At 44.4% G+C, this 20,498-nt stretch overlaps 1 protein-coding gene across 1 annotated transcript in view; it reads left to right on the forward strand.

Moving 5' to 3' along the window:
• Window positions 1-1,306: 1,306 nt before the first annotated feature.
• The window catches only part of mctp1b (multiple C2 domains, transmembrane 1b), a 61,473-nt gene continuing 42,281 nt past the window's right edge, over window positions 1,307-20,498 (forward strand). The window contains exons 1-2 of the mRNA XM_083642339.1: window positions 1,307-1,395; window positions 1,747-2,354. Of these exons, the coding sequence (XP_083498465.1) occupies window positions 1,848-2,354 (507 nt within the window). The 5' untranslated portion in view covers window positions 1,307-1,395; window positions 1,747-1,847. The remainder of the gene's footprint in view (window positions 1,396-1,746; window positions 2,355-20,498) is intronic.

A 20,498-nucleotide genomic window follows, 5' to 3' on the forward strand; every position in this document is an offset into this window, starting at 1 on the left:
ACACACACACACACACACACACACGCACTCACACATGCACTCACACATACACACACCTCCCACACCTCACCTTTGACCTTTGACTTACCTACCTTTGGGCAGGGTCAAACACATAGCACTGTATTGACTAGCGATAGACGGAGGAAACAGACAGTTCACCTGTCACATAAAACAAGGCCAAGAAAGGAAAAGCAGTTCTACTGTATCATGCGTGAATGAACAGATGGATGCGTATATGCCATTCACTGGGAGATGCATTTTGAACAGGGTGAAGTCATGCGCTGTTGTACAAACCTTGCTGAAATGTTGCTTTTTTTATGCGGTCCTTATTAGCCAAGTGAGTAGCCTATAGCTAAGCTATAAGTAGGAAGTAGATTGCACCTTATCTTATTTCACAGTTGATTTCCAAGTATGTTTTCAATTAAATGTGTAGCCTAAAAATGATCACAGCCTCTCATTCATTGAGTTTAATATGCACTGACTGCTGAAAGTTTGCAGATAAGTGTATTCTTTCATTGTCATCACCAGATTTGCTGGCATAAGCCAAGATAAATATAGACAATTAAGTCTTTATTTTGAGCCTCATCTTTATGAAAACCTATATCAATGTATTGCACTGTACAATCATTATGATTCTGAACACAAGAGTTTTTCTTTTTAGAGTTGACCTTGCAAGGCAGCTGTATTCGCACAAGATCTTGATCAGATCACGGGTCAGAGTAGAGTGTCGTCATCTCAAGCACTCTACTGGACGATCCTGTAATTAGGCTTCCATGGCACATTTTATGAGTTCGCCTTTGACTCTGTGTGTGTGTGTGTGTGATGTGTGTGTGTGTGTAGGTGAGAGAGATTGCATAATGCAAAGCATAATAACAATCTGTATTTCTGTCCCTTATTTATTTATTAAGACTTGCCGCAGTGGATGCAGTCAAAATGTCAATGGATGTTCACATGCAGAAAGAAATGTGAAAGCCTTGATAATAAAATACCAAGTTACCAATGCTTTCTCAGTTTATTATTATGATGACATTGTTATTATTACTTTCTCAGTTTATTATTATGATTACATAATTATTACTGTTGTTGTTGTTGTTGTTGTTATTAATATTATTATTGTTAATAGCCTATTAATCATAATTCCATGGCTGCCTAATTAAGTGTGTAGCTTGATTTGAGTACTACTCATGTACAGTATGTGAAAACACTGGGTTGAGAGTGGGTGCTTGGCAAAAGGAGGGCAAAGGAGGAGTTGTTGAATTTCACTTTTCGTCCACTTCCTAGATAGCACTATGAGAGGAAGAGGTGTGTCACTCTCCACTGTTTTCTCCTCTCATGGACCGTTAGGCTAACCTAACAAAATCATACTGAGCAATATATTGATCAAAATCGTCTCAGGTGAGTTTCCCTATAGGTTCCTTCTGTTCAAAATAGGCGTCTGGTATGGTCTGTGGTCTCGTGCATAATAATTTGGAGTCCTTGATTTGAAATGGTAATAATAATCTATTCCCTCGGGACTACACCTTTAAACTTCAAACTTTTGCAGTAAAAATACAGCCATAAAATCTTTATAGTTGTGTCCACAACTGTGGCACATGCGCAGTATATATGTTGTAAAAATGTGTAGGGACGTCCGACAGAGAAGCTGCAGGTCGCGCGCAGTGGTTAAACGGTGTTTTTCGTGCTCAGCGAAATCCAGATGATTAAATCCCGGAGATTAAATACAGATTATGCCATTTCTGTCACCAGAGCGCGTGCCGTGCTCGTCCGTCAGCGTGACAGCAGCATCGCCTCGGTTCTCTTCGGCGCTGGCTGGTTGTAATTAACAGCACAGCAGCAGAGAGGAGGGCATGGAGAGGAGCGAGGAGGACGAGAGTGAGAGCCCGTCCCACCACAACACAATGTGGAAACAGTTCCAAGCCAAAGCCAAGCCTCTGCTCAGCCCCAAGCTGCCCGCCAGAGGCCAGCCCGAGCCCGGCGACAAGAAGGAGCAGCGCGGGCTGTGGCTGTTCAAGAAGAAGCGGCAGAGCACCGTGCTGCTGGACCGGGTCATCTCCTCCTCGCAGCCCGACCTCCTCTGCTCCGCTCCGGCGCGTACTTCGGACCACGCGGGTGAGGAGGCTCAGCTCTGCGGCAAAGCGGACGAGAAGCCGCGGTCCGTGAAGCACGGCTGCTCCTCCACCAGCCCGAGCAAGTCCACGGTGGCCCAGCTGGTGCAGTCCCACCACAAGAGCTCCTCGCTCGGCTCCGACTGCGTGGAGAGGCTGGTGGAGCCCGCAGCGGACAGCGGTGCAGAGGGCGAAGCGGCGCCGGCAGCAGCAGCAGCACAGTTGGAGGAGGGCGACGATGAGCAACCGGTGAGGAATAGACCTACGTTTTTACATCCAGTGTCAATTAAATGGTGGTCGGTGTTTGCATGGGACGCGCTGTTATTTGTATGATAGAAAAGACAGCTGCAGCCTCAAGTAGGAACCGTGTAAAATGTATACACAGCAGCAGGCAAGCAAGTTTCACTGACCAGTGCTGTTGCATCCAGACTGCATCAGGCATCCTGGGGAGAAACACATGTATTCACTGGAAAGAGTGGTGACAGACAGACAGACAGACAGACAGACAGACATAGATAGATAGATAGATAGATAGATAGATAGATAGATAGATAGATACATACAGTAGATGGATGGATGGATGGATGGATGTACAAGGAGAGATATATAGACCAGTGGTTCTCAAATGGGGGTCCGGGGGGCCCCAGGGGTCCCTGAGGGGGTTCCAGGGGGTCCCCAGCCAAAAGGGGAACAATCATTTCACTATAATTCCATCCGTAGTAACACAATGGCGGAATGTATGTCTATTTTGGCCATGGGTTTCATACACTTTCTGTAATAAAACATGTAAAAGCAAAACTCTTATCAGATAGGGCACCCTGGGACAAAACCTTATTCAGTCCGTGGTCTAATTGGTGGAAGCTTAGGGGACTTTGACGTGAAGAAGTTTGAGAGCCTCTGTCTGAGACGTGTGTGTGTGTGTGTGTGTGTGTGTGTGTGTGTGTGTGTGTGTGTGTGTGTGTGTGTGTGTGTGAGGATAGGATAGCAGGAGGCTACAGAGAAAGAAAGAGAGAACGGAATGCCTACAGGGTGACTTGGGTTTCCCTCTGGCTTTCTTACCTGTGCTTGTGCTAACCTGCATAGCTCACATACTGGGAGTGGGAAACCTGGAGAAAGTAGGTTCAAACTGGAAGGTGTCATATTACAGCCTGGAGCCTGTCTGTACGCCCCGTGTTTCCCTCTGAAGCGGACGGATGTACTGTAGCTTTTAATGGGAATGGTTTGTTTTCCCCACACTTGGCTGCCCTTTGTGTCTGAGCATGCTCGTAAACATGTGTGTGTGTGCGTGTGTGTGTGTGTGCGTGTGTGTGTGTGTGTGTGTGTGTGTGTGTGTCTGTGTAACTTATACAGACCCCCAAATAATCCACTGGCACCTACCTACCATTGACTGTATCTATGGACCACACTTGGACAGACAACAAAGCTGTCTAAACTTCTCTGATATTCTTCAGTTGGAATGCATTATATATAACATTAGATCAATTTGCATGGTGTACTATTATTGATGTTGTATATTGATGTTCTCCACACAGTTATTGAGCAGGCTCTCACTGTCGTTTGCATGTGTGCACAGTCTTTTCTGCTTAGGCACTGTCGAGGCTATTTTCCCCACAAAACTCTAGTCTCTGCACGCTCACCACAAAACCTTACACCAAAGCAGCAAAACATTGTCCCTCTCTTGCAAAAGCAAACAATTCCTGCAGAACTCTTCGCCATTTGAATAAGCACACACAGTGCACCATGATGTGGCCGTTTCTTTCTCGGTCTGCACGGCATAGCAGTTTGCACTAAAGTTTGGTCATACATGTAGTAAACACACTTACACATGTGTAAAGTATGGATGTGTATTCCCTAACACAACACACTATCAATACAAATAATAAGCGGAAAAAGTGATTATTTTTGTTTACACAAACAACAAAAGTGCAGTCGAAGAAAACAAAAACATGTGTGGTGGGGGGAAAAAAAGGGCTAAATCTGCTCTTCTTTGTGGGTCTGGTAAGACTTTATCCACACCACATGCAATGTCTTCTTGAGCGAGGCAGCCTGGAAAGTATGGCCTGGAGTGCCGTATCCAGGCCTGGCCTGGCCTGGCATGACCCCTGATCCATGTCTCATTGTCTGCAGAAAGGCTATGTGTTGATGGGGCTGGTGATCATCCACCTTCCAACGCCATGCAGAGAAGAATAATTCTTCAATAGGATTGAAGAGCGGAGAGTGTGGGGGGAGATTGAGTGTGAACCAGTCGGGGGGCAAAGCAGCCTGGTGGGAACTAAGTTAGTTCCCACCAGGCTGCTTTGCCACTAACATTGTCCCAGATGATAACATAGTCATGGGTCATTAGGGAGTGGTCTGTTGTGGACAGTGTCCAGAAATATGATCCAGTGTGCAGTGTTGTATGGCTCTAGGATCACATGATGTTTGGATTAATTAACATTGTTATGCTATTTCTGCTCCTTGTTTTTGCAAGGTTGAAACCTGCCTCTGTGCAATTCGGCATAGCGCCACCTACTGGCAACACAAAAAGTGGTTTATCTCGAGAGCCGCTCCTCCGATCGACTTCAGACTTGGGGAGTGCGCTGCTGGGAACCCCCAGGAATAGCACCGGGCTATGAAGCAAATTGAACATGGTGCCCAAGCTCGGTATTGCAAGTCACGTGATGCCGTGCGGCCCAGAAAGAGAAATTCTCATCCAGTTACACGGGGAAAGCAGCAGCTGTTAAGCCCAGGGAAAAATCTTCCGGGTGTCACTCAAAGTCAAAAACGACTCTTTTAATCATCAAATATGTTTTCATGAGCTAATTTTCCTTTTTTTTCACCAAGAGCCGTATTTAAGCTGTATTTTCTGGGGGTCCATGAACATGCATCCATGAATGTGCATGGCCGCAGGAACGCAGCTTCCGCGTCCTCACTTCCTTGTTTATGTGAAGCTTCAAACTGGATACCAGGCTGCTCGGATTGTTATCTCTCTGCTATGGTACTATTACAGTCCGATTTTGGCTTTTATTTAGATATGAAGTAACGTTATTTTACACAAGTAGCCCACCCTTTTCGCATCATAACAATGGCGTGCAGCTCTCAACCTTTCTGGGCTGGCCCTGGGCTCTGCTCGCTCTGCTGCTCATGACCAACATGAACGCGCTTCTCGCGTAAAACCCGGAAGAAAAGCAGTTGCCACCTAACTGGCAACACAAAAAGTGGTTTATCTTGAGAACCGTTCATCCGATCGACTTCAAAATCGGGAAGTGCGCTTGGAACCCAACGGAGTGCAGGGAGCTGAATTCTGTGCAATTCGGCACAGCGCCACCTACTGGCAACAAAAAGCGGTTTATCTTGAGAATCGTTCATCTGATCGACTTCAAAATCGGGGAGTGTGCTTAGGGGAACCCAACGGAGTGCTGAATTATGTGCAATTAGGAATAGTGCCACCACCTACTGGCAGCACAAAAAGCGGCCTTCATGAGCCGTTTTCCCACATGCGTACCGGAAAATTACCTGTAAGTCAATATCGGACATTTCCCTTCACACTTCTGCTCGCGCATGTGGGAATCTATCAGCGAATTTTCCTGTATGTTGGGGGGGCGGGGGGAGGGGGGAGCTTATTTGGGGGGTCGGCAAAACTCGAAATAAGTTCGCTTGTCAGTTGTCACACAATAAATCACACTCGTTTGACTTAAGAGCAGCGTCAAGCCGCCAGCGTAATCAACACAGCCGATTTCCCCCTCCCCTCTCTGCTCGAGAGCAGCAGCCACAGGACAGACACAGCGAGAAAGGCTTGCAAGCTGCTCAACGCTTGTATGTATGTAGAGAAAGCAGACTGGCTTCGTTTGATGTGTCCGGGGTTGCCTTCGGAAATCAGCAAGCTGACACTGCTCTTATTAGGCTATCACAAGATCATTTCGCCAGTTTGCTTTAATGTGCGCGAATGATTAGATTATGCCCGCTGGAACATTAAGCAACGTGTGTAGGCTACTCCTCGCCCATGATTGAAGGACCGCTGTCGCGGAAAATGACTGGAACCGTTTCCACTTGCGTCCCCTTAAGAGCATACCGCTCTTCTGACTAGGTCGAAAGTGGTGAAATGTCGGGGACGACGGGGTCGCGCTTATACCGGCACAGCGCCTTTCTCACATGCAGGCATTACACCACGTTCCGGTCATTTTGCGGTACAAAGCGCATGTGGGAAAAGGGCTATAGAGACACTGCGGAGCGCATCATCATTCAGAAACCACGCCCAAAACGGGGGGAAACAAACCCCCCCCCCCCAATCCTGGCGTTCTCCTAGGTCACGTGTTGCACACAAAGATCATATATACGGAAGATGAACACTCCAACTTACTTCCTTGACAGCTAGATCCACATTTTTCTTCTCACCAATTCTCAATGGCTTTCTTGTTTTGAGAGAGTACAAAAAAACTTTAATTGGCGATTTTTTTTTTACATTTGTTGTGTCCGCAGCCCACCACACAACAGCTTTTAGCTATGTTTAATTCAAGGAAAATGACGCTGGTGTATTGAAGTGAATGGAGAGCTTTCCCCCATGATGGGCATGGCCTATTTCATGCAGTGTCTCTATCGTTGTCATTGTAATTGTCCATACCCAGTGTTTCCATGTGGCCTATTTATAGTGCTCAAGCTCTGATTTGTCATTGTGGAAATGCAATTGGGACAATAGTGTAGCAATGTAGAGACCAATGTTTACAGTTTGCTAGAAGTGTGTTATTAAATTGCAAACGGAGTGTAAAGTAGTGAGTTGTGTTTACCGTTTTGCAAAAACCTCCAACTTCTGCCCTTAGAATAGAAAAAAGATAAAAAAAAAGTGATCACCCAAGCCACAAACTAACATACAATACATCATAAAAATACTCAAGCCACAAACTAACATACACAATACATCATAACAATACTCAAGCCACAAACTAACATACACAATACATCATAAAAATACTCAAGCCACAAACTAACATACACAATACATCATAAAAATACTCAAGCCACAAACTAACATACACAATACATCATAAAAATACTCAATACACAATAAGAAGAACAGTAAATACATAAAATGCAGACTTGGTGCACACAGAATAAAGTGATTCTGATTCTGATTCTGATTGGCCTGTCTAAACAAGTGTGTCTTTAGCTGACCTGGAAAGCTCCATACTGTAAGCAGGGGTCTGTCTGTCGGCGAGTACGAGCGACCGACAGTTGATTTAAATGGTGACTGACCGTAGAGAGCGAGGAGCTAAGTGGAGGTGAATTAGACATATGCAGGATCATGATGGCCATGTTCGTGACAAAGAATGATCATTTTCAACTGAATCCGATTGGCAAGAGAGATATGAGTAAGGGGGTGATGTAAGAACGTCTGTTAGATCTAGTAAGTATTTGTTGCAGCAGCATTCTGAATTGCCTGCAGAGTCGACGACCAAGGGCAAACTTACTAAGCGAGGAGAAAAGTGCATTACAATAGTCTCTATGAGAAGATGTACTGTAAGGGCGTAAGCATATTGTCCAGTTCTGCAGTTGGAAGTGAACTACAGATCTCAGTTTACAGTTTCAAAGTGTGTTAGAAAATTATGAAGTGAGTGGAAAGCACAGAGTGTGCATTCAGGTTGGCACACTTGGTAAAGGCCTGGGCTACAAGTGTTCATGGTGATCATTGAAGGCTGATTGTGAGTGTCAGTGTGGGGGACTGTACTGAAGAATGGACACCAGATAATGTAGTGTAGATGTATCTGTTACATTGTCTTCCTCTGTGTGCGTGTCTGTGTCTCTGTGTGTGTGTGTGTGTGTGTGTGTGTGTGTATGTGTGTGTTTGCAACTAAACCACGTGTGAGTTCCAACTATTTGGGTGTGAATATTGACGCAGTCAGCACTTATTTTTCTCCATACTCAGCATTTCCCTGTCAATGTGTTAGTATTTTTGAACTATGGCATTTTGACAACATGGAGTATCTGCAGCATACCTTCATAGCCCCGTGATCACTATCGCTGCACTGATTCATCGTCCACTGAAGGTAATACTGCCACATGGCATGCAGCATGCAAGATCACTTTGTGTGTGTGTGTGTGTGTGTGTGTGTGTGTGTGTGTGTGTGTGTGAGAGAGAGAGAGAGAGAGAGTGTTTGTGTGTGTGTGTGTGTGTGTGTGTGTGTGTGTGTGTGTGTGAGAGAGTGTGTGTGAGTGTGGGTGTGTGTGTGTGTGTGTGTGTGTGTGTGTGTGTGTGTGGGTGTGGGTGTGAGAGAGAGAGAGAGAGAGAGAGAGAGTGTGAGAGAGAGAGTGTGTGTGTGAGTGTGTGTGTGAGTATGTGTGTGTGTGTGTGAGAGAGAGAGAGTGTGCACGTGGGTGTGTGTGTGTGTGAGAGAGAGAGTGTGTGTGTGTGTGTGTGGGTACTACTGGGTGTGTGTGTGTGAGAGAGAGATAGTGTGTGTGTGTGTGTGTGTGAGAGTGTGTGTTGAGTGTCTGTGTGTGGGTGTGTGTGTGTGTGTGTGTGTGTGTGAGAGAGAGTGTGTGTGTATGTGTGTGAGAGAGTGTGCGCGTGGGTGTGTGTGAGAGAGAGAGAGAGTGCGTGTGTGTGTGTGTGTGTGTGTGTGTGTGTGTGTGTGTGTGTGTGTGTGTGTGTGTCTATGCATGACGTGCTCATCTGTGGTGTGGGTCTTGGTTTCATAAGGATGTGCTTACTATGAGTGTTTCCCACAGAACAGAACAGAACTCTATTTGTGGTGGTAGAGTAGGTTAGGTGGGGGGGGGGGGGGGGTCACGGCTGCGTGGCCGAGATGATCTCTAGTCTTCAATAATATTGAATATCGTGATATTTCTGCTGTTTTTTCCCCACAATATCAAATATGTAGACATATTTCGCAGTTTTGCACGCCATGCACGGTCTGCCCTGCCCTAGTCGGCAGTGGTTCCCCTACCATTAATCTGCCTTGGACGCGGAGCCAACAGCGCCCCCGCCAGGCCAGATTTTTTTTTTTGCAAAAACAAAATATATATATTTTTTCTGCTCTCCCCAAAATGTCAATAAACCTTTATGGCATATTATTACAATACAACAATGCTGGTGTTGACAGTGTTGACAGTAATAAAAGATGCCAAATCGTTCAAAACAATAAGCATTTTGCTTTTAGGAGCATTGTGCCAGCGTGCAGCGCTGTTCCAAAATGTGTCATTGTGCGTCGTTGCCTGGGAAACGCACATCCCATAATACAACTCTTTGCATCGCATCCCATAATAGGATGATGATACTTGGGATGCCATTGCCAACATAGATGCGAACAGGTTAGCTCAAAGTTTAGCGTCGCCAGCGAGGGCCCCCACCGTTGCGGTCGGGGTACGTTTCGAAATCCCTCCAGGCCTGAACATTTTTCTAGGGAAAACACTGCTAGTCGGACCCTCATTTCTCTGCTTTTACTGTACAATGTACCTTGGCATGAGACCAATAAAACTTTGAACTGCTCTTATTTTACTGGCAGCACTGTGGGGCTTTTGTTTTGAAAAGAAAATGCACACGCATTCCACTTCCTTCCTGCCACCCAAAACAATGCACTGCACTTTTAGATTGAGATTAGCCTGACATGGTTTGATAGCTGGCACGCCAGGCTGGGGTAGAGTTCTCAACGGGCCTGAAAATTAAAACCCGACGTCACCTCACCCCACCTCACCCCAAGGATGCAACTGCCATAATAAACACCACAGAAGAAGAAGATAAAGTAAAGTAAAGGTAAAGTAAAGGTAAAGTCCCAAAGATTGTCACACACCTGAGTGTGCGAAATTTGTTCTCTGCATTTGACCCATCCCCTGGGGGAGCGGTGAGCAGCAGCAGTGCCGCGCTCGGGAATCATATGGTGATCTAACCCCCCAATTCCAACCCTTTGATGCTGAGTGCCAAGCAGGGAGGCAAATGGGTCGCATTTTTATAGTCTTTGGCATGACTCGGCCGGGGATCGAACCACCAAACTCCCAGTCTCAGGGCGGACACTCAAACCACAAGGCCACTGAGCTGGTAAGAACTGCCTATGGTGCATTGTCTTCAGAGTCTCCACCCTATAAACCAAGCGCATGTGATGAGATTGCTACTAATTCAATGTGTGTGACTGTGTGTAGTATTAGTACTGTATCACAGAAACTATAGAGACTAGGGTTGTGCGATGTCACCCATCGTGATGTCAGCCATCGAGATGGTTCTACAGTGAAACATCGTCGATGGCATCGTCATCGGGCAGGGGGGGGGGGCTAATTGCTGATTTATGAAGTCGTATCGGTGCCGTTTGGCTGCGCCGGTGCTGCTGCAATGCACGTTCACAACAACAGGAGTGGACAGCTGAGCTCTACGTCATGTCACAGAGCCAGGCGACTCAAACAGTAGGCTATCACTACCAGCAATATTGACAGGCGCAAAACAAATAACCTTAACTTTACAGATCCTGACGATGGACGATGGCATCGACCATTGTGATTAATTATCTATTCAAATTAAAAAACCTAATAGAGACGAACAAGAGTAACCGCAAAAGCAGTTTGCATAGTGAGTACATAGTGAGTACATAGTGACTGAGTACACAGTGAGTACACAGTGAGTACATAGTGGGTACATAGTGAGTACATAGTGAGTACACAGTGAGTACATAGTGAGTACATAGTGAGTACACAGTGAGTACACAGTGAGTACACAGTGAGTACATAGTGAGTACATAGTGAGTACACAGTGAGTACACAGTGAGTACATAGTAAGTACACAGTGAGTACACAGTGAGTACATAGTGAGTACATAGTGAGTACATAGTGAGTACATAGTGAGTACATAGTGAGTACACAGTGAGTACACAGTGAGTACACAGTGAGTACATAGTGAGTACATAGTGAGTACAATAGTGAGTACACAGTGAGTACATAGTGAGTACATAGTGAGTAATAGTGAGTACATAGTGAGTAGGGGTGGGGGAAAAAATCGATTCACCTAAGTATCGCGATTTTTAATGTCACGATTTTTTGGATCGATCTTTTATTCCAGAATCGATAATCGCAAAAAAAAAAAAAAAAAAAAAAAAAAAAAAAAATTGGGTGCTTGCAGTCAGGCCACTCACTGAACAGCAGGCCAGGCGCCGCCTACTGGTTTACTAGTGGTTTTATTACTTTATTAGTTAGTCTGAACTAGTAATAATTACACTTCAGGGTTAAAGTGGGTGCATCTCATTGTAAAATTGGACTTCAAACGGCCCAAATCTGGCTTCAAACGGCCCAAATTTCACGCGCGTTGGCCCATATCGGCCTGGCCTGCTTGGTATCTAATGCCCGGCCTGAATTATGATCCCAGTCCGCCCCTGTTTTTAACTATATCGCTCAGCCCTACTCATGATATATAATATACAGTCTCTAGTGTATGATTCAACTTTTCCCATGTTCTAATCTAGTGTAAAAAAACAAACAAACTGAAAAAAGAAAAGAAAAAAAGAAACAAAAATCGCAATAAATCGTAATATCGAATCGCAATAATCGTAGAATCGCAATATTTAAGAATCGCAATATAAATCGAATCGGCACCCAAGAATCGTGATAGTATCGAATCGGGAGATAAGTGAATCGCCACAGCCCTAATAGTGAGTACATAGTGAGTATATAGTGAGTACAATAGTGAGTCCAATAGTGAGTACTTCACATATAGTTTAAGGATGAGCACTGTCCTCATGACTTGGATCCAAACCAACGGTTTTCAAGTCAAGTTTGTTTATTTATATCAAGTGAACCCGGATGGACAACCCCGTCTTTATCTACGACACACACACGCACACGCACACGCACGCACGCACGCACACACACACACACACACACACACACACACAGACACACACACACACACACACTCACACACACACGCACAATTGGCGTGCTGTGAAATGTGTTCTCTGCATTTGACCCATCCTGGCTCGTCCTCCTCCATGGTCAGGCCAGGAGCGGTGGGGCAGCTGCAGTGAAGGGTCCAGGGAACAACTTTTAAACACAAAGGACCAGAATGGAAATAAGCCCCTTTCTTGTGTCATCCTCCTTGACGGTTTTTACTTCATGTTCATGAAACAAGCTTAAAAATCATTCAAAGCTCTTATAGACTCTTAACAGGAAGTCATACAAGGACACTGTACTGCAGTCACAGCACCCCCTAGCCTCAGGAGGAGTAATAATAGCAGGATAATACCATTATCTAATAATTCCTAGTAAATCTCCGTTACCGGTACTGTACCTGTACCCCACCTGGGCACCAGGCGGCTGTGGCTCAGGAGGTACTAGCGCGTCCTCCACTATCAGAAGGTCGGTGGTTCGATCCCCGGCTCCTCCACATGTCCGGCATGTCGAAGTGTCCTTGGGCAAGACACTGACCCCAAATTGCTCCTGATGGCTGTGCCAGCACCCTGCATGGCAGCTTGCCGCCCTCGGTGTGTGTAGGCACATTGGATAAAAGCGCTATATAAATATATAAATGCAGTCCATTTACCATTCACCAGGCACGCGCAGGCGGGAATCAAACCCACGACCTTCTTGCTGAGAGTGCGAGACGACATCGCTACCACTGCGCCACCGTAGCCCGAATTCAAGCACACATTCACAAGCATGTCTCAGAGGACTTTACAGAGAATATGTCTAGCTAGATCTAACTAAATAATCAATGAACAGAATTATACACACGACGTATAGAAGACGACGAGCTGCAAAAAACACAAGATGGGCAAGAAGTGATTTTATCAAGACAAACCATCTAGTTATTCTACAGCCTAAGATGCCTGGTTGTTGCTAGTCATGTGTCATGTGTTTTGGAGCTGAAGAAAGAAACTGATTGCTCTCGAGAAAAATTACGCAATTCTGGGAAAACAGCCTCCTCAATTTTCCACTTCTTGGCAGGCCAACTTTCCACTGTCCTGGTTTGAACTGCCCTGGATCATGATCAGTGTTAGACTGATATATTGGGTTGCTGATATATTGGGCAAATCTTATAATTTGAATATGACAGAGAGTGTTGGCCACTATTTTTGTTTGATTGCATATTGATTGTGTAATTGATCAATACTAACACTGCCTGTCTGTGTTGCCCCTAAAGTGCAAATGATGCTCAAGCGAAATCGGCGGCGCTGACTGCGCCGAGGGGGTCGCCGCAGCTGGGTGTCCTCTCGGCGCAGCTCGGCGTAGGGGGCGTGCAGCATGTCGAAAATGTGACTCTGCGCCGTCAATTCATTGTTGTGAGGAATGAGGAAATGCCATTTCCTCATTTAACGTGCTTGTCCCTTACGCTTGTCCCTTAAGTTACGTGCGAGTATGCACAGTCTCGCTGTCGCCGCTCGTCGGCGGCAAGGCTCCAAGTCGTGGCTGCGCAAAACCATGCCGGGCGCTTTAACCTGCATAGAGAGGCAAAGTGGAACGTCACTTCCTGCTTCAGCACTGTACCAGAGATTTTCATCCGCCATTTATTTTCCCATAGACATTTCGTAAAATGCTTATAAAATAGTTTTACTTCGTCGAACCAAACGGTTCAGCTAACGCTATAATCGGGAGAGACCATAGAACATTTCACTCAGACCAAAAAAAATATATATATATTTTCTTTAAACCCGATTTTTTTTTTATACGTTTTGGTCCCAGTGAAATGTTCTATGGTCTCCCCCGATTATAGCGTTAGCTGAACGTTTTGGTTTGAACCAGTAAAACTCTTTTTATACGCATTTTACGAAATGTCTATGGGAAAATAAATTGTGGACGAAAACCTCTGGTACAGTGCTGAAGCAGGAAGTAGGCGGTCACTTTGCCTCTCTATTGGAACGCTCCTGTTAGATACATAGTCATCAACATAGAGCTGTCAGTCAGCGCAGTGATGCATGGCGGCGATTGGGGAGGTTGGCCGCACCCTCTTTGGATATCAGGAACTGGCAAAGTGCCACCGCCAACTTGTGTCTGGCGCTCGGCCTAACATCATCCAAGCGTTTCCTTCCATCCTGCACCTCCCACACCAGGACATGCAGCTTTGCTCTAGGGAAGAAGAAGCGTCTGTGGCCGAGCCGCTCCGCTCCTGTTCTCCTCATCGTGGAGTTGTCACAGCGCTGTGGCTTCAAAGTAGGGATGGGCATTTCTAGCAAAAACACTATTCGAAATTCGCTGGCCAAATTCGAATTTAATTCGAAATTCGAAAATAAAAATAAAAATGTAATTTTTTTTTTTTTTTTTTTTTTTTTTGTGAGTGAAATGTTGCATTGTCTCCCCTGATTCTAAGTCTACGGCTTTATTAATTAATATAAAAAGCTTCTGCTGTGGATTTTTAGCTCAAACAAGCATTGCACCACTGAAGTAAAGAACATGTTACATGACATTGACATTTTCGAAAATAAAAAACAGTTTTGACAATCATGAGTGGTTCATTAAATATTTAGTAGGCTCAGGTCTGAGTGCCAAAGGGGTGCCAAAGTCACCCCCTCTCCCTCTTCATGGGATTTCATCCGCCATTCATTTTTCCATAAACCTTGCTTAAAATGCTTATAAAAATTGTTTTACTTGCTCAAACCAAGCGATTTGACTATACTTAGAATCAGGGGAGACAATGCAACATTTCACTCAATTTTTTTTTTTTTTTTTCGAATTTCGAATTTCGAATTTCAATAATAAAAGTCGACCTTGATAATAACAACGATTATTCGAAAATTCGAAATTCGATGCCCATCCCTACTTCAAAGCCCACTGCTTTTAACCCATTGATACCTGATGCAGCATTTGTGTGTGTATCCCTTTAAGACCGCGAACCGCGTTAGCGCGAACCGCGCTAATGCGAATGACAACATTAGCCCTTAGCGTGTCTAGTGATGATATATATATGTATATATTCCTCCTAAACCCTGCTCTCGTGTTTGTTTCTAATCAGCCAGCAGCACACCATGTGCGGCCAATATTAAATATCGGTGCAAAAACATCACAATCACTCTTTGAATCAAGGTCTCGCCAAAGGGAGAAAAAAAACCCTAATTGTGATTTGCTGTGAGGAAATGCAGACCTCATTGGATTTCTTGACCACTTTCATGCCTTACATTCCTACTGGCAAATGATTTCAGATGTGCTGACAACAAAAACAAGTCAAGCTTCACTTGCTAAAAACAAGGGAAACACTGTGAGAAGAATCCTGGTACAGTACTGTGAAACCGCCCGTTCACCTCCTTGAGTTGGTGGTGGTGTTCACCATACGTTTGCTAGTGGGCTGTTGAAACTCACAGTAACCCCACACTCTGTAACCTTTCTCACATGTTTCCTCATCCTAAAGGTTTCAACATGGATGCCCCATGTTCTGTTTCTTTATGTTGCACAAGTGTGACAATGTTTTGTTGTGTAGGCTGTTTGAAAAGTGTGGTTTTCTGTGTTAACAGTACTTCCCCTGTCACTCTCCCCTTTTGGAATGGGCCAGTCTTAGTTATGACATGGTATTGTAGTTATGACATTGTAGTTATGACATGGTATTGTAGTTATGACATTGTAGTTATGACATTGTAGTTATAACAATGTAGTTATCACATGGTATTGTAGTTATGACATTGTAGTTATGACATGGTATTGTAGTTATGACATTGTAGTTATGACATGATATTGTAGTTATGACATGGTATTGTAGTTATGACATTGTAGTTATGACATGATATTGTAGTTATGACATGATATTGTAGTTATGACATGGTATTGTAGTTATGACATTGTAGTTATGCCATGGTATTGTAGTTATGACATTGTAGTTATGACATGGTATTGTAGTTATGACATTGTAGTTATGACATGGTATTGTAGTTATGACATTGTAGTTATGACATGATATTGTAGTTATGACATTGTAGTTATGACATGGTATTGTAGTTATGACATAGTTATGACATGGTATTTTAGTTATGACATTGTACTTATGACATGGTATTGTAGTTATGATATGGTATTGTAGTTATGACATAGTTATGACATGGTATTGTAGTTATGACATGGTATTGTAGTTATGACATTGTAGTTATTATCACAGGGTATTGTTATGTATTTATCACATGGTATTGTAGTTATTATGACATGGTATTGTGGTTTACTACTTTACTTTCCATTGTAGATGTCTGTTTGAGTTCCTTTTAGTCACGGTATTGATGTATCTGTAGTGGCAACAGTATTGATGCTAAGCAGCCCTTGAGGGTCAACCATTGTGTGAAGGAGGTGGTCTCTACTGCCATAAAGAAGATATACATGACTCCAGTCCCATGTCATCAGCTCTCCTTAATGGCTTTATTGACTATGTTCATTGTTTAGCTTCCTCTGCAGGATCTGTCATTTTCACTGGTTATTTGCTTGCTGTCAGACTGAGTGTGACTGTAGCTTAAGGCTGATTTATGTTTGGGCCATCGACACCTTTGATTCAACAGAAAATAAAGAGCCAGGGGGGTACGGTGGTGCAGTGGTAAGCGCCGTCGCCTCACAGCTCGAAGGTCCTGGGTTCGATTCCCACCTGGGACGCTGTGAACGCTGAAGGAATGCGTGCCCGTCCGCATGTCCTCGAGTGCCCACCGCCCGGGTGGGGTCGTCAAAAAGGGCCTGTCTGTGTGGAGTTTGCATGTTCTCCCCGTGCCCCCCGGGGGTTTCCACTGAGTGCTTATCGTTTAGCCTACTGTAACATAATCTTCTGACCAATAAAGATAGTGAGGATAGTAACGTGTTTCTAAATTCAGATATTTTTAGAGTTTATTTGGAGCTGTGCCTTAAGAACATTGGTGAAGAAAGAAGGCACGTTTGGCTGTATAACACAAAAGTCCTCTTAGCTAAATGCACAGATGCACGTGTAAACACAAACACACTGCTTACAGACAGCTGCTTACAGACAGCTGCTTGGGGTAAGCGGTCTGCTTACCCCAGACAGCTGCTGGCAGCCTGCTTACACACTCCCCAGACAGCTGCTGGCTGCCTGCTTACACACTCCCTCCCCACCATGCAGACTGGCTGACTCAGCCTTGGACTGTGTTTCTGGCAGTTTGGGCTCATGCCACTCATCTATAAACCCATTCACACCCGCCAAGGTGCTTCGACATAATGTCAGTTAAAAGGCTTTGGTACTGTGCCAGGATGAAGCCATTTGGGAAATGCACAAATGATTTGAAGAGACAAACCTATCCATATCTTAACCATCAAGAAGGCCACAGCGACAGACACCTCAGAAATGGCCCCGGCCAGGATGCCTTTAGATGTGTGAATGATTCTTATCTGTGTAACTGTCACTAGCTCAAAGAAAGCTCACTTGCTATTTGCCACACATTTGCTGTCCACCTCAACCTCTCCTGTACCTCGAAATAAACACACAAATGTCACAAACTGACAGTCGTTCAAGTCAGTTTTGGTAGAGCACAAAGTCCTTCATCAGAGTGTAGGGAGTGGACTTGGTCCAGGCGATGTTTGCCCAGGCAGCACTTGGTGAATCCTGAGCCGACACACGTGGGCCAGACTGTGAGGACATCTCTTGGTCCACAAAGACCCTGAGCTCCTTAATCCGGACACTGGGTGACCGGTCAACAGGGCCGTGTCGGGGCCGTGGTCCAGGAGCAGCTGGATAATAGTATACATGTATATATATATTTAGAACACGGCTCTCTTGAATACTCGATTCTGATTGGTCAATCAACAATATTCACCGGTCATTATTTCTCGACAACCGACCGCTGCTCTGCCACACCTGGATTAATCAGTTGATAAGAGCTTTTTGTCAGCAAGACACTACTAATTAGGCCAACCAGTTGCAGCTGTGGTGTCTTGTGTGCCAATTATGAATGAAACCGCTTTGTCGTTGAAAGCGCTATTAAAAAATCTATTTGAATAATTATTTTTGTCAGATTATTGAATGATTTAGTTGTAGGCCGTGTTCTAAGCGGGATAATGTATATTGAGGCAGTGATTACTGGGAAATAATGACCTTCAGGTGAACGATTAAGCCCTCCGCTGGCGCGTCGGGCTCAATCCACCTGTCGGTCATTATTTCCCCCGTAATCACCGACTCAATATACATTATCCCTTACATATATTGTTGGAGAAAAATATAAGTTCCATTCATTATAATGCGGATGAGGAATGGTGAAATTCCATTCTCTATCATATATAAACACACTGGTATCAGATCGTTGCATATTGTATTCAACAAACATGGCGTCACAAGCTCTATTGGCTGATACGCTAGTTCAGGTTTTGGAATATTTTGTATTTTGTGTGTTTTTTGTAGATGTTTGCGGTTGGGGTTTTCTTTCTGTATGTTAAAATTTGAATCAATAAAACATTTATAAAAAAAAAACCAATACATCTTATCTGTTTTTAATTGTAGTCTCATACTTATGTTTTCCATTTGGTAAACATCCTGAACATTTTCCCTCCATTGTCTTCCCGTGGGGGGCTGCGGTCTCAGCCAAGAGACTGATCATCTTAGGGCCTGTGTCCACCTAGCGTCTTTTCCTCAGGTCCAGCCTTTTTTTTCAGTTGTTTCCAATGGGGGGAGAGCGTATGTGGGCGCACACGGACGTCTAGAGAAAGTGCGCTGCGCCCAGCGTCTATTTTCACAGCGCTCCAGCGTTTTTGTGCGTCTGACTCCCAGCGCTTCCAGCTGAAAATAATTTAACTTTTCAGAAAGACGCTGGTGTTGGGTGCTCCTTTTCTGGCAACTAATCATATGGAGAAACTATCGCAACAGAGACAGAATGGCTCAATTGTGGGAGCAGATTGGCTAGACACTTAATATTTCTGCTGAGTGTTGTGCTTACTGCTTTTAATAATGTAGCCTACCTGTGTTGTTAGCTTCAGCTTGCTAGCTGTCAGCTATCTAGCTACTACCGCACTGAACTAACGTTAGTGCTTCCTTGTATATTGTGCGCTGAGATCAGCGCTTCCCAGCGTACTTCCACGGTTTAACGGTCGGAAAAAGACGCTAGGTGGACACAGGCCCTTAAGCTGTTCTTAATATAATAAGATAATCGTAATAAGCAGAAGGACTCTCAGCATTAATGTGTGATTATTGTTTTCTACATCTTCTGGTAATATTTCTAGTAAGTTATAAGATGGTTCTTAGGGCACTTAATGCTTTTTTAATTTCCTTGTGTATGTTTTGCCTCATTCTCCTCATTTTAGACAGTCCCGAAATATGTGTGGTGTCATGAGTCCTGAAAATCCTCATCTTTCCATTCAAATTCCTTCCAAATGAAGCTATTTGTTATTTTATGGTATTTCATTCATATTTCAATTGCCCATTCGAGTGCCCACCGCCCGGGTGGGGTCGTCAAAAGGGCCTTTCTGTGTGGAGTTTGCATGTTCTCCCCGTGCCTCCCAGGGGTTTCCTTCATATAGGAACCCCCTTGACCAAAACAAGCAATATCCTGGTTGCTAATGTGGTTCCTCCTCTGGTCGTTAAGCGCGCCTGTTCAGAGGGAGGGGAACTGGTTGGAATAGCATGATCCTCCCACGTGCTATGTCCTACCGGTGAAGCTTCCTCTGTCAGGTGAAAAGAAGCGGCTGGCTAACTGCCCATGTCTCGGAGGAAGCATGGACCCAGTTTCGGCTCTCCCCAGATCGGCAGAGGGTGTAGTAGCAACCAGGATAAATAAATAAAAATTAGCACAAATGGGGGATAAAAATGGGATAAAAAATCGAGAGAAAAAAAAAAAAAAAAAAATCATGAGAATAAATGAAACGTTAAAATACATCTGCTCTGGAGGCACTAATTGCATCTCTTTCACTCCACTTCTTATTTTGTAATGTTATATTTTTCAAAAGGTGTATCATTCATTCATTGCGTCATATATGCTATAGTTTTCTCGCCGTTTTCTGAGCAAAATGCTTTCGTGGCGTAAAGGGGTACCTGGATTCAGAAATCAGGGAGAGGAGGAACTGAAGCCAATACAGTTTGAGAACCACTGGGGTAGTACATAGTTGGTCTCGCCCCTCCTTCCCTGCACGGGACTACAGGTCGCTCTCGACCAAGACTTTTTTCAGATCTCACCCCGACTTGGTGGAATGAGCTCCCCCCCGCAGCTAGAACGGCCACATCTCTGCCCATATTTAAAAGAAAACTAAAAACACATCTATTCACTATCCACTTTCCTACCTCTCCCTCTACTGCATCTCTTTGACTCCTGAATTGTTTTATACACTGTAATAATCTGCACTCCTGATCATCTTTTATCTATGCATATTTTTATCATGATCACATATTGTCTGTTTTAATCTATTTTCATTGTTCTGCTGTGTTTTATTGTGTGATGTATTTTATCTGTTGTACGTCGCTTTGGATAAAAGCGTCTGCTAAATGACAATAAAGTAAAAATAAAGTAAAGTCTCATTCGTTGTGTTTCTGTAAGTCAGGGTTCACCAACC

This window comes from Poromitra crassiceps (assembly GCF_964638095.1).
Source record: "Poromitra crassiceps genome assembly, chromosome: 8".
In the NCBI taxonomy this organism is placed as follows: domain Eukaryota; kingdom Metazoa; phylum Chordata; class Actinopteri; order Beryciformes; family Melamphaidae; genus Poromitra; species Poromitra crassiceps.